This window comes from Oncorhynchus masou, chromosome 25 (genome assembly GCF_036934945.1).
Source record: "Oncorhynchus masou masou isolate Uvic2021 chromosome 25, UVic_Omas_1.1, whole genome shotgun sequence".
NCBI lineage: Eukaryota > Metazoa > Chordata > Actinopteri > Salmoniformes > Salmonidae > Oncorhynchus > Oncorhynchus masou.
The window spans coordinates 8,982,401-8,997,518 of NC_088236.1; the positions used below are offsets into that span (position 1 = coordinate 8,982,401).

At 47.8% G+C, this 15,118-nt stretch overlaps 1 protein-coding gene across 1 annotated transcript in view; it reads right to left on the reverse strand.

The window, feature by feature from the left end:
* Positions 1–9,276: 9,276 nt before the first annotated feature.
* The window catches only part of LOC135513741 (protein unc-13 homolog B-like), a 147,410-nt gene continuing 141,568 nt past the window's right edge, over positions 9,277–15,118 (reverse strand). Inside the window, exons 28-34 of the mRNA XM_064936633.1 lie at positions 15,010–15,054; positions 14,731–14,802; positions 14,147–14,294; positions 13,886–13,942; positions 13,597–13,689; positions 11,989–12,148; positions 9,277–10,381 (exon numbers count right to left, since the gene is read on the reverse strand). Of these exons, the coding sequence (XP_064792705.1) occupies positions 10,099–10,381; positions 11,989–12,148; positions 13,597–13,689; positions 13,886–13,942; positions 14,147–14,294; positions 14,731–14,802; positions 15,010–15,054 (858 nt within the window). The 3' untranslated portion in view covers positions 9,277–10,098. The remainder of the gene's footprint in view (positions 10,382–11,988; positions 12,149–13,596; positions 13,690–13,885; positions 13,943–14,146; positions 14,295–14,730; positions 14,803–15,009; positions 15,055–15,118) is intronic.

Consider the following 15,118-nt stretch of genomic DNA (forward strand, 5'->3'; position numbering starts at 1 on the left):
TCTCTCCCTCCCTCCCTCCCTCACACTCCTCTCTCGTCTGTCTCATGTTTCTCTCTCTCTCTCTCTCTCTCTCTCTCTCTCTCCTCCCTCCCTCACACTCCTCTCGTCTGTCTCATATTCTCTCTCTCCCTCCCTCAAACTCCTCTCTCGTCTGCCTCATGTTCTCTCTCTCTCTCTCTCTCTCTCTCCCTCCCTCCCTCCCTCACACTCCTCTCTCGTCTGTCTCATGTTCTCTCTCTCTCTCCCTCCCTCACACTCCTCTCTCGTCTGTCTCATGTTCTCTCTCTCTCCCTCCCTCCCACTCCTCTCTCGTCTGTCTTTCTCTCTCTCTCTATCTATCTGTCTCTCTCTGTCTCTCTCTCCCTCCCTCCCTCTCTCCCTCCCTCCCCCTCCCTCCCTCCCTCCCTCCCTCCCTCCCTCCCTCCCTCCCTCCCTCCCTCCCTCCCTCCCTCCCTCCCTCCCTCCCTCCCTCTCTCACACTCCTCTCTGCTCTTGTCTGTTCTCACATCTGGCTGGTGAAAGGGAGGTGGGCTTGGAATCTAGAGGGGAGTCAGACACACACACACAGAACACACACACACAGGGTGGGACTACACACACACACACACACACACACACACACACACACACACAGAACACAGGGTGGGACTACACACACACACACACAGTGAATGCAGGTCTCTTTCTCGCTCGCTAAAGTAGCAGTTTCCTGCAAGCACTAGGAAACCACTTTCTTTTCTCTTTTTTCATCGTCTCTGTGCGTAAACAACACCACTCAAAACCAAACTGACCAGCACACACACACACACACACACACACACACACACACACACACACACACACACACATATATAAACACACACTAAAGAAAGACATTTCCTTTTTTTCGGTGTGCACTTTAGCGATTACAGAAATGATCAAAGCGGAGATTGGTAGAGAATGTGGGCTTCGGTGCCCTGTCGGCGTATAGTCAGTTGATATGTAGCCATTGTAAATGGTGGAGGATGTGGGCTTCGATGCCCTGTCGGCGTACAGTCAGTTGATATGTAGCCATTGTAAATGGTGGAGGATGTGGGCTTCGATGCCCTGTCGGCGTACAGTCAGTTGATATGTAGCCATTGTAAATGGTGGAGAATGTGGGCTTCGGTGCCCTGTCGGCGTACAGTCAGTTGATATGTAGCCATTGTAAATGGTGGAGGATGTGGGCTTCGAGGCCCTGTCGGCGTACAGTCAGTTGATATGTAGCCATTGTAAATGGTGGAGGATGTGGGCTTCGGTGCCCTGTCGGCGTACAGTCAGTTGATATGTAGCCATTGTAAATGGTGGAGGATGTGGGCTTCGAGGCCCTGTCGGCGTACAGTCAGTTGATATGTAGCCATTGTAAATGGTGGAGGATGTGGGCTTCGGTGCCCTGTCGGCGTACAGTCAGTTGATATGTAGCCATTGTAAATGGTGGAGGATGTGGGCTTCGAGGCCCTGTCGGCGTACAGTCAGGTGATATGTAGCCATTGTAAATGGTGGAGGATGTGGGCTTCGGTGCCCTGTCGGCGTACAGTCAGTTGATATGTAGCCATTGTAAATGGTGGAGGATGTGGGCTTCGGTGCCCTGTCGGCGTACAGTCAGTTGATATGTAGCCATTGTAAATGGTGGAGGATGTGGGCTTCGGTGCCCTGTCGGCGTACAGTCAGTTGATATGTAGCCATTGTAAATGGTGGAGGATGTGGGCTTCGGTGCCCTGTCGGCGTACAGTCAGTTGATATGTAGCCATTGTAAATGGTGGAGGATGTGGGCTTCGGTGCCCTGTCGGCGTACAGTCAGTTGATATGTAGCCATTGTAAATGGTGGAGGATGTGGGCTTCGGTGCCCTGTCGGCGTACAGTCAGTTGATATGTAGCCATTGTAAATGGTGGAGGATGTGGGCTTCGGTGCCCTGTCGGTGTACAGTCAGTTGATATGTAGCCATTGTAAATGGTGGAGGATTTGGGCTTCGGTGCCCTGTCGGCGTACAGTCAGTTAATATGTAGCCATTGTAAATGGTGGAGGATGTGGGCTTCGGTGCCCTGTCGGCGTACAGTCAGTTGATATGTAGCCATTGTAAATGGTGGAGGATTTGGGCTTCGGTGCCCTGTCGGCGTACAGTCAGTTAATATGTAGCCATTGTAAATGGTGGAGGATGTGGGCTTCGGTGCCCTGTCGGCGTACAGTATATAGAAACAGACTACAACATGCCACATGGACACGGGCTGCTCTGCCAAAGCTCTCCGACAGCGTACGTGGCATAAACCACAGATCGTTGGACGTCTATGAACACGCTGTCTTATACAGTACAGCAAAGAGCTTCACACTGATCAGAAGTGGGACATGAAGTACGTACTGACAACTGAGAACATGGAGGAGAAGCACACAGCAGATAACCTAAAAAAAACGTCATTAAATACCTTGGTTGATGAGTGGGCGGGGGCAGTAAGCATCGTCTGGTAGCCATGACTGTGGTAGAGGAAACTGCATTGACCCCTAGCAGTTATAGGCAAGGACCATGTCATTTTGTTGAGGATGGGACTCTATAAGGTGTTAAAAAGAGTTCCACAGGGATGTTGGCCCATTTTGACTCCAATGCTTCCCACAGTTGTGTCAAGTTAGCTGGATGTCCTCTGGGCGGTGGACCATTCGTTATACACACGGGACACTGTTGAGCGTGAAAAACCCAGCAGCATTGCAGTTCTTGACACAAACCGGGTGTGCCTGGCGCCTACAACCAGATCCCGTTCAAAGACCCTTAAATCTTTTGTGTTGCCCATTCACCCTCCGAATGAACGGCACACACACACAATCCATGTATCAATTGTCTCAAGGTATAAATATCCTTCTTTAACCCGTCTCCTCCCCTTCATCTACACTGATTGAAGTGGATTTAACTAGTGACATCAGTAAGGGATCATAGCTTTCAGCTGGATTCACCTGGACAGTTTAAGTGATGGGACGAGCAGGTGTTCATCATGTCGTTTAAACGATACAAAAAAATTGCTGTTTCAATGTTAATGCAGTAACATGTATGTTTTTGAGGCCGATCCGACCACATTCACAAAGAAACGTGCGTTATAGATCTGTCCTTCTCATCGAAAGCAAGTCTAAGATCTGTGCGCTATTTATATGCTTCCTGTTCTTAAGTTTTGTTGTTCCGTTCTTTTCACTTTCGGTTTTGTACACCAGCTTCAAACAGCTAAAAAAAATACAAATATTTTGGGTTTATTGAAAATATATTTCACAGTGGCTTTAGATGGTACTAATTGCTTGTTTTGTCACATTAACTGAAGAGCAAATTCTGTATATTGCAAATTCAAGAATTGTTTTGCTTTTGTCACATCCTTAACACACACACACACAAACGCACACACAAACGCACACAAACGCACACACACACACACACACACACACACACACACACACACACACACACACACACACACACACACACACACACACACACACACACACACACACACACACACACTTCTAATTCTGACTATTACACTACAGCAGCCATACTGTAAATCACACCCTGAGGTTTGATTGTCTGTAAGGGATTATATGGTCTTCTGTGTCGGGGGGCGTAACATCACGTGACCATGCATTTTTTTCACTGTTTACTTTGAGGACGAATGCTCTCCTGAGACTGGGTTGTTGGCGGGCTCTGACTCTATAGGACTCTCACCTAACTGTCAGTGTGTGTGTGTATGAGTGTAAAGGTGTGTATGTATGAGTATAAAGGTGTGTATGTATGAGTGTAAAGGTGTGTATGTATGAGTATAAAGGCTCTCTGCCCGATGCCCTAAACTCTCTGCCAGATGCCCTTAACTCTGCCAGATGCCCTTAACTCTGTCAGATGCCCTTAGCTCTCTGCCAGATGCCCTTAGCTCTCTGCCAGATGCCCATAACTCTGCCAGATGCCCTTACCTCTGCCAGATGCCCTTACCTCTGCCAGATGCCGATAACTCTGCCAGATGCCCTTACCTCTGTCAGATGCCCTTAGCTCTCTGTCAGATGCCCTTAACTCTGTCAGATGCCCTTACCTCTGCCAGATGCCCTTAACTCTCTGCTAGATGCCCTTAACTCTGCCAGATGCCCTTACCTCTGTCAGATGCCCTTTGCTCTCTGTCAGATGCCCTTAACTCTGTCAGATGCCCTTACCTCTGCCAAATGCCCTTAAATCTCTGCCAGATGCCCTTAAATCTGCCAGATGCCCTTAACTCTGCCAGATTCCCTTAGCTCTCTGCCAGATGCCCTTAACTCTGCCAGATGCCCTTACCTCTGTCAGATGCCCTTACCTCTGTCAGATGCCCTTAACTCTGCCAGATGCCCTTAGCCTTCTGCCAGATGCCCTTAGCTCTGCCAGATGCACGTAACTCTCTGCCATATGCCCATAACTCTGCCAGATGCCCTTACCTCTGTCAGATGCCCTTAACTCTGTCAGATGCTCTTAACTCTGCCAGATTCCCTTAGCTCTGCCAGATGCCCTTAACTCTGTCAGATGCCCTTAACTCTGTCAGATGCCCTTAACTCTGCCAGATGCCCTTACCTCTATCAAATGCCCTTACCTCTGTCAAATGCCCTTAACTCTGCCAGATGCCCTTAACTCTCTGCCAGATGCCCTTACCTCTGCCAGATGCTCTTAGCTCTCTGCCAGATGCCCTTACCTCTGCCAGATGTTCTTACCTCTGCCAGATGACCTTAGCTCTGTCAGATGCCCTTAACTCTGTCAGGTGCCCTTAACTCTGCCAGATTCCCTTAGCTCTGCCAGATGCCCTTAACTCTGTCAGATGCCCTTAACTCTGTCAGATGCCCTTAACTCTGCCAGATGCCCTTACCTCTGTCAAATGCCCTTACCTCTGTCAAATGCCCTTAACTCTGCCAGATGCCCTTAACTCTCTGCCAGATGCCCTTACCTCTGCCAGATGCTCTTAGCTCTCTGCCAGATGCCCTTAGCTCTGTCAGATGCCCTTAACTCTGTCAGATGCCCTTAACTCTCCGCCAGATGCCATTAACTATCTGTCAGATGCCCTTACCTCTGTCAGATGCCCTTAGCTCTCTGCCAGATGCCCATAGCTCTCTGCCAGATGTCCTTACCTCTGCCAGATGCCCTTACCTCTGCCAGATGCCCTTAGCTCTGTCAGATGCCCTTAGCTCTCTGCCAGATGCCCTTACCTCTGTCAGATGCCCTTAGCTCTCTGTCAGATGCCCTTAACTCTGTCAGATGTCCTTACCTCTGCCAGATGCCCTTAAATCTGCCAGATGCCCTTAACTCTGCCAGATTCCCTTAGCTCTCTGCCAGATGCCCTTAACTCTGCCAGATGCCCTTACCTCTGTCAGATGCCCTTACCTCTGTCAGATGCCCTTACCTCTGTCAGATGCCCTTAACTCTGTCAGATGCCCTTAGCTCTCTGCCAGATGCCCTTAGCTCTGTCAGATGCCCTTAGCTCTCTGCCAGATGCCCTTAACTCTGCCAGATGCCCTTACCTCTGTCAGATGCCCTTAACTCTCCGCCAGATGCCTTTAACTCTCTGCCAGATGCCCTTAACTCTCTGCCAGATGCCCTTAGCTCTCTGCCAGATGCCCTTAGCTCTCTGCCAGATGCCCTTAGCTCTGCCAGATGCCCTTACCTCTGCCCGATGCCCTTAACTCTGCCAGATGCCCTTAGCTCTCTGCCAGATGCCCTTAACTCTGCCAGATGCCCTTACCTCTGTCAGATGCCCTTAACTCTGCCAGATGCCTTTCGCTCTCTGCCAGATTCCCTTACCTCTGTCAGATGCCCTTCACTCTGTCAGATGCCCTTAACTCTGCCAGATGCCCTTAACTCTCTGCCAGATGCCCTTACCATTGCCAGATCCCCTTAGCTCTCTGCCAGATTCCCTTACCTCTTCCAGATGCCCTTAACTCTGCCAGATGCCCTTACCTCTGTCAGATGCCCTTAACTCTCCGCCAGATGCCCTTAACTCTCTGTCAGATGCCCTTACCTCTGTCAGATGCCCTTACCTCTGCCAGATGCCCTTAGCTCTGCCAGATGCCCTTAGCTCTGTCAGATGCCCTTAGCTCTGTCAGATGCCCTTAGCTCTCTGCCAGATGCCCTTAACTCTGCCAGATGCCCTTAACTCTGCCAGATGCCCTTTGCTCTCTGCCAGATGCCCTTAACTCTCTGCCAGATGCCCTTAGCTCTCTGCCAGATGCCCTTACCTCTGCCAGATGCCCTTACCTCTGTCAGACCACACATTTGGCAGATCCCCCTGTCTCTTTAGCCATACAAAGTGATCCAGTAGAGATCAGATGGTGGACACACTGGATCCTCTGGTCTGTTTTAATGTTATGTGTCATGGCTGTCTTCGTCCTCCTCATCTGACGAGGAGAAGCGAGAAGGATCGGAGGACCAATACGCAGTGTGATTAATGATCAGCTCAGTCTGTACAACAGGAAATGAATCATGATGTACAAAGAATGCTATCATACTGAGAGAGAGACAATGAGTAATACTGGAGGGGAGAGGGGTAGGAGGGGAGAGGATGGGGGGATGGGAGAGGGAGAGGAGGGGAGGGGAGAGGAGGGGAGAGAGAGAGGAGGGGAGAGGGGAGGAGGGGAGAGGGAGAGGAGGGAAAATGTGAGGAGGGGAGGGGAGAGGGAGAGGAGGGGAGAGAGAGAGAGGAGAGGGGAGGAGGAGAGAGGGAGAGGAGGAGAGAGAGAGGAGGGGAGATGTGAGGAGGGGAGAGGGAGAGGAGGGGAGATGTGAGGAGGGGGAGAGAGAGAGGGAGGGGAGAGGGGAGGGAGGGGAGAGGGAGGGGAGATGTGAGGAGGGGAGAGGGGAGGAGGGAAGATGTGAGGAGGGGAGATGTGAGGAGGGGAGAGGGGAGGAGGGGAGATGTGAGGAGGGGAGATGTGAGGAGGCGAGAGGGGAGGAGGGGAGATGTGAGGAGGGGAGAGGGGAGGAGGGGAGAGGGAGGAGGGGAGAGGGAGGAGGGGAGATGTGAGGAGGGGAGATGTGAGGAGGGGAGAAAGAGAGGAGGGGAGAGAGAGGGGGAGGGGAGAGAGAGAGAGAGAGGGGAGAGGGAGAGGAGGGGAGAGGTGTGGTGAAATAAACACAGGTGTATGTGGTGTTTGATAACCAATGGAATGCAATGTACAAAAACATGTAAAACTCTTTCAAATCATCTAGTCTCATCCCAGTCTCACGTCCATCTAACCCAAAAACACTCCAAAAGCCAAAGAGATTATTCATTAATACTTTATATACAAAAGTCTAATATTAGTACAAGTATATTCAACATTTTCGCAGCATTATAATATTAATGATACATACTTTACGTATATTAATCTTTTCATACATAAAAATGCACAACTCAAGGTATAGTTTATTTTGATTGTACTGTAAATACATGCTCTGGTGTTAGGATTTTCTTTACAAACTGCTGTTATGGTTTTCTAACTTACAGAAAGATTAAAACAGTTTGAGTGTCAGAGTTCACTTGTCAAAAAACAAAAACAAAAAACCAAAGGAAACTAAATGAAAGACAGGAACAAATCAAGAAAAGTAGAAAGTGAACACTGCATTACTTGGCACGTGGTGCATACTCCACCCACCCCCTTCTCCATCTATGTGATATTATTGGATGGCCCACCTTTCAATTTTCTCTTGCAGCCAATGGCAGGCAGGTAATATTTGTGACATTCACAGAACGCCTGATGACTGGTCGTGTTCATTTTGCATGGTCCGGTGGGTTTGGGTTTGCTCATTTTTAGTCCATTACATTGGTCCTTAAGTGAAATCTCCACCCACACAAGGCACCGTGGCCATGCAAAACTAACTCCACCAATGAGCAATGGTGGAACTTTTTTGGGGGTGGGGCTAACATGAGAGTCAGGTCTCAGTAAGAGGATGATTGATTGACAGCTGACAGAGGTCAAGTATGACGTGGTCATTAATAATAATAGGGGCGGGACAGACACTTCTAAACATTACCTGGGAAGAAAGGGGAGGTAGTTAACATACTCTTAACATTTGTTCATCAAGAGGTGTGTATCTGGACATGAGATTTTAAAAAAGTCTAAATAACTGCCCCCCCCCCCCCAACAAAATAAACAAACTAGTCAATCTTTGGCTATTTCCATTCCATGTAGACTTACAGGTAAACAGTATCTGCAGTAACAGTTGAAAAGAGAAACTTAAGTTGGCAAAATAAATACATTAACAAATACAAAATCTAGAGAAGAGGTTAAAGGTTATGTCATGAGTATAGTGTACTGTATTGGAGCATACAGCCCCCCCCCTCCCCAGGCTGAAGTGGGTCGATGCTGTAACCATTAAGCTCACACAGCTCTGTTCTGTTCACACAGCCGTCTGACAGTAAAACACCCCACATCCTAGTCTGGACTACACCCTGTCAACTAACAGACTAACTCTAGTACATCACGAACCTCACCTGTTTTTATGGTCTGCGTATGTTCATCTATCACTATCAAGTGAAATCATTTCAACCAGGGGCCGATAGGCAGCCATTTTCTTCCCAGTTCAGGTACCCCTGTAGCTGTGATGGTCTGAGGAGGGATGGGGGTTAGCGCTGTGATTTTAAGGCTATGTAAACCACAGGGATGGTACTGTAGTGACCCTGGAGACAGGTCAGATCAGATCCATCCACATGTGTTTTCATCACAGGTTAGGGTGTTGGGCTATGGGCAACAGTCTCACGTGTTTTCATCACAGGTTAGGGTGTTGGGCTATGGGCAACAGTCTCATGTGTTTTCATCACAGGTTAGGGTGTTGGGCTATGGGCAACAGTCTCATGTGTTTTCATCACAGGTTAGGGTGTTGGGCTATGGGCAACAGTCTCATGTGTTTTCATCACAGGTTAGGGTGATGGGTGATGGGCTTCAGTCTCATGTGTTTTCATCACAGGTTAGGGTGATGGGTGTTGGGCTTCAGTCTCATGTGTTTTCATCACAGGTTAGGGTGTTGGGCTATGGGCAACAGTCTCACGTGTTTTCATCACAGGTTAGGGTGTTGGGTGTTGGGCTATGGGCAACAGTCTCACGTGTTTTCATCACAGGTTAGGGTGATGGGTGTTGGGCTTCAGTCTCACGTGTTTTCATCACAGGTTAGGGTGTTGGGTGTTGGGCTATGCGTATCAGTCTCATGCTAGTAGCTAGTAGTATATAAAATGATGTACCTATAAGGGTTGTTCTGATATAGCCCCTGGTACAGTAAGCAGACATTCATTCATGTGTGTGTGTGTGTGTGTGTGTGTGTGTGTGTGTGTGTGTGTGTGTGTGTGTGTGTGTGTGTGTGTGTGTGTGTGTGTGTGTGTGTGTGTGTGTGTGTGCGTCTGTGCGTCTGTGGGTGTGTGTGTGTGATATGAATGCAACGGTGAAGGTATGTGGTGTTGTGTCACACTCCACTACGTTGATGCATACAGTGAACGTCTCCGATTGGTCCCTCATCAGTCATGTGCCTGCTCCAGGCCCTCTCATTGGCCCAGAGGACCAGGAAACATAACATTTATTAACTTCTATCCTGATGTTCATCTCCCACTCTTCCACGGAGCGTGTCTCCTCTTTCAACTCCATCTTGTGATAGGCTCTCATCTACCTATCCTCCCTCCTCCTCCCCTCTCCTCTACCTATCCTCTCTCTACCTCCCCTCTCCTCTCTCCTCCCCCTATCCTCTCTCCCCTCTCCCTGTCCTCTCTCCTCCCCTCTCCTCCCCTCTCCCTATCCTCTCTCTTCTCCGCTCTCCTCCCTGTCCTCTCTTCTCCCCTCTCCTCTCCTCACCTCTCCTCTACGGATCCTCTCTCCACTATCCTCTTTCCTCCCTGTCCTCTACCCACCTCTCATCTCCCTATCCTCTCTCCTCCCTGTCCTCTCCCCACCTTTCCTCTCCCTGTCCTCTCTCCTCCCTGTCCTCTCCCCACCTCTCCTCTCCCTGTCCTCTCTCCTCCCTGTCCTCTCCCCACCTCTCCTCTCACCGTCCTCTCTCCTCCCTGTCCTCTACCCACCTCTCCTCTACCTATCCTCTCTCCACCTCATTTCTCCTCTATCTATCCTCTCTCCACACCTCCTCATCATCTGCCCTCCTCTACAGGGCGTGTCTCGGCCTTCAGTTTGACAAAGTCCTTGGCCACCTCGTCGGCCGCACGCTGAGACAAGATACGCATCACTGTTACGCCCGTCTCGTCCTTCTGGATGGTTCCGCCCAGCGGGCACCAGCACACACACGACTTCCTGTCAGCTACGTCTCGGAGCTGGACCACGGCCACGCCCACAACACGGTCGGCCCGGCCGAAACAGTAGTCCTTCACCGTCACCTGCAGCTCATAGCAGTCTGGAGACTCCTTACCCAGGATACTGTTGGAGGGGGAGAGCGAAGAGGCAGAAGTGGTTCAACATTGTTGTATAGTGTACACTACAGACTAATGGTAGAGTCCTAACTTTAAATCTGTGCACATTACTGGAAATCCAACAGTGGAGAATGGACGGTTGTTGTACAGTAGGATCTACACCTAACAGTGGAGAATGGACGGTTGTTGTACAGTAGGATCTACACCTAACAGTGGAGAATGGATGGTTGTTGTGCAGTAGGATCTACATCTAACAGTGGAGAATGGATGGTTGTTGTACAGTAGGATCTACACCTAACAGTGGAGAATGGATGGTTGTTGTACAGTAGGATCTACACCTAACAGTGGAGAATGGATGGTTGTTGTGCAGTAGGATCTACATCTAACAGTGGAGAATGGATGGTTGTTGTACAGTAGGATCTACATCTAACAGTGGAGAATGGATGGTTGTTGTACAGTATGATCTACATCTAACAGTGGAGAATGGATGGTTGTTGTACAGTAGGATCTACATCTAACAGTGGAGAATGGATGGTTGTTGTACAGTAGGATCTACACCTAACAGTGGAGAATGGATGGTTGTTGTACAGTAGGATCTACACCTAACAGTGGAGAATGGATGGTTGTTGTACAGTAGGATCTACATCTAACAGTGGAGAATGGATGGTTGTTGTACAGTAGGATCTACATCTAACAGTGGAGAATGGATGGTTGTTGTACAGTAGGATCTACATCTAACAGTGGAGAATGGATGGTTGTTGTACAGTAGGATCTACATCTAACAGTGGAGAATGGATGGTTGTTGTACAGTAGGATCTACACCTAACAGTGGAGAATGGATGGTTGTTGTACAGTAGGATCTGCATCTAACAGTGGAGAATGGATGGTTGTTGTACAGTAGGATCTACATCTAACAGTGGAGAATGGACGTTTGTTGTACAGTAGGATCTACATCTAAGAGTGGAGAATGGATGGTTGTTGTACAGTAGGATCTACACCTAACAGTGGAGAATGGATGGTTGTTGTACAGTAGGATCTACACCTAACAGTGGAGAATGGATGGTTGTTGTACAGTAGGATCTGCATCTAACAGTGGAGAATGGACGGTTGTTGTACAGTAGGATCTACATCTAACAGTGGAGAATGGACGGTTGTTGTACAGTAGGATGTACATCTAACAGTGGAGAATGGATGGTTGTTGTACAGTAGGATCTGCATCTAACAGTGGAGAATGGACGGTTGTTGTACAGTAGGATCTACATCTAACAGTGGAGAATGGCTGGTTGTTGTACAGTAGGATCTGCATCTAACAGTGGAGAAAGGACGGCGTTATACAGTAGGATCTACATCTAACAGTGGAGAATGGACGGTTGTTGTACAGTAGGATCTACATCTAACAGTGGAGAATGGACGGTTGTTGTACTTCACCTTTTTATAAAGCTTTGGTAATTAATATTTACTTCAAAGTAATCTCACGAGCCAAACCCTCTAGTTTTGGCACTTGCCGTAGCGCCAGCAGAAAATAGCTGTCAGGTGGTGAACACCTGAAAGTGGAGTTAAAGTGAGGGGCGACCTACAGGTGTTGGGTGGAAACACAGTGGGTTAAGAACTCACAATTGGAAGGTCTCATTGTACTTGGCTGTCCAGCTGTTGTTCTTTGACTTGGTGGTGAACTTCCTCTTCTGGGCTGCAAGGAGCGGACCAATCATATTGACCTCCACGAAGGGACGGAACATCCCTGATGTCTGCCACCTCATGTCATTCACCGCTATCACTGTAAGGGAGAGAGAGACAGGGGGGGAGAGTGAGAGAAAGAGTGAGGGGACAACAGGTGAGAAATTAAAGCAATCGGTGTGAGAGCAGTAGATGGAAGGAGAAGGAGATGGAGAGATGGAATGATGAGAGATGAAAAGATGAGAGATGGAAAGATGAGAGATGGAATGATGAGAGATGAAAATATGAGAGATGGAAAGATGAGAGACGGAAAGATGGGAGATGAGATGGAAAGATGAGCGATGGAGAGATGAGAGATGGAAAGATGAGATATGGAGAGATGAGAGATGGAAAGATGAGAGATGGAAAGATGAGATGGGGAGAGATGAGATGGAAAGATGAGAGATGGAGCGATGAGATGAGAGATGAGATGGAAAGATGAGAGATGGAGAGATGAGAGATGGAAAGACGAGAGATGGAGAGATGAGAGATTGAGAGAGGAGAGGGAAAGATGAGAGGTTGTGAGATGGAAAGATGAGAGGGAAAGATGAGAGATGTAGAGATGGAATCGAGAGATGAGAGCTTGAGAGATGAGAGATGGAGAGATGAGATGATGAGATGGAAAGATGAGAGACAGAAAGATGAGAGACAGAAAGATGAGAGATGGAAAGACGAGAGATGGAGAGATGAGAGATGGAAAGATGTGAGACGGAGAGATGAGAGATTGAGAGAGGGAAAGATGAGAGATGTAGAGATGAGAGATGGAGAGATGAGAGATGGAGAGATGAGAGACGGAAAGATGAGAGATGGAAAGGTGAGAGATGAGAGATGGAAAGATGAGAGATGGAAAGGTGAGAGATGAGAGATGGAAAGGTGAGAGATGGAAAGATGAGATGGAGAGATGGAAAGGTGAGAGATGGAAAGATGAGATGGAGAGAAGATAGATGGAAAGATGAGAGATGGAAAGATGAGAGACGGAGAGATGAGAGATGGAAAATTGAGAGAGGGAGAGATGAGAGATGGAAAGATGAGAGATGGAAAGACGAGAGATGGAGAGATGAGAGATGGAAAGATGTGAGACGGAGAGATGAGAGATTGAGAGAGGAGAGGGAAAGATGAGAGATATAGAGATGAGAGATGGAGAGATGAGAGATGGAGAGATGAGATGATGAGACGAAAGATGAGAGACGGAAAGATGAGAGATGGAAAGGTGAGAGATGGAAAGATGAGATGGAGAGATGGAAAGGTGAGAGATGGAAAGATGAGATGGAGGGAAGATAGATGGAAAGATGAGAGATGGAAAGATGAGAGACGGAGAGATGAGAGATGGAAAATTGAGAGAGGGAGAGATGAGAGATGGAAAGACGAGAGATGGAAAGATGAGAGATGGAAATGTTTGACAATAGGACAGAGAGATGAAAATGTTTGAGTTATGAGGTGTGTTTTGTGCTGTCCAGTTTGATCTGAGGTGGACAGGACAGGACAGGTGTAGTGGTCTGTCTGGCTCACCTCTGATGTTGACCTTGTGGATCTTGTCTTTGCCTGGAGGCACCATGTCTACCTGGATCTGGGCCTCACCAACGGGCTTCTCCACTCCTGAACCTGAGAGTCAATGTACATAACAAATTATCACACCACTATTACCATTTACTAAGCACCAAACACGTTCCTTCACTTCATTCTATCATTGAGCTATTATATGTAAATTCATTAGCTATAACACATTATTTTAAGGAAATCTAACACATTATTACCACATTACAAAAGCTTATAATCCATCTGTAACACTACAACATACCTCTGTCTGGCCGAACCTTCTCACTGGGGGTAATCCTGATGCCCATCCCATTATGAACTAGAGAGCGAGAGAAGAGAGAGTGAAAAAGTGACAACTCTATGCTGACCTCTATTGGCATGATAATGGAAATGCATCAATACAGATCATGAGTAAAACTGTCTGTGCATGTAAACAAAAATATATGTTGGTTCTCTGAGTGTGTGTATGTGTGTGTGTGTGTGTGTGTGTGTGTGTGTGTGTGTGTATGTGTGTGTTTCTTACCCTGTGCGTGCTGTGTAGTTACAAAGATCTTGATCAGTGCATCAGTGCTCTGAGAGTAGAGGGACAGAGCATATTTCAGCGAAGATAACTCAGGACTCTTCTCCACATAGGCCTTCTTCAGACCATTTCCCCCTGCATGGAAGTATTGCTGAGAGGGAGAGAGAGAGAAAGAGAGAGAGAGAGAGAGAGAGCAAGAGAAATAATGAGAGAAAGAGAGAGAGAAAGAGAGAGAAAGAGAAAGCAAGAGAAATAATGAGAGAAAGAGAGAGAGAAAGAGAGAGAGCGAGAAAGAGAGAGAGAGAAAGAGAGAGCAAGAGAAATAATGAGAGAAAGAGAGAGAGAAAGAGAGAGAAAGAGAAAGCAAGAGAAATAATGAGAGAAAGAGAGAGAGAAAGAGAGAGAGCGAGAAAGAGAGAGAGAGAAAGAGAGAGCAAGAGAAATAATGAGAGAAAGAGAGAGAGAAAGAGAGAGAGAGAAAGAGAGAGAAAGAGAAAGAAAAAAAAGTTAAGAGTATGTATGCATTAGTGTGTACACACTTATTTCTGTGTGTGAGTGTGTTCGTGCACATGTGCGTGTGTATTCACCTTGATAGTTTCCAGTGCAGCATCCATGATGACACACTGTTTGGGCGTCAGGCTTTTGGCCTCGCCCCCTCCCTATAGCAACCAGAGTTACAGACAGACATTAGCCACGCCCCGTTGTCAGGATACCCTGGCACAGGAGAGGGGCTTATACTGTTCCTAGGCCGGCATTGAAAATTAGAAATTGTTCTTAACTGACGTGCCTAGTTAAATAAAGGTTAAATAAATCAAATAAACAGCATAGCCATTGTAAGGCAGAAGTAACTGACAGCGGGTCTGTACCTTCAGGTTGGACAGTCCCTTTGCAGCAGTCAGTATCTGAGCTCCCTGTAAAAATCAAACAAATAATCAGGCATGTCATCAAATATCAGAGAAGCAGAGGGAGTGAGGT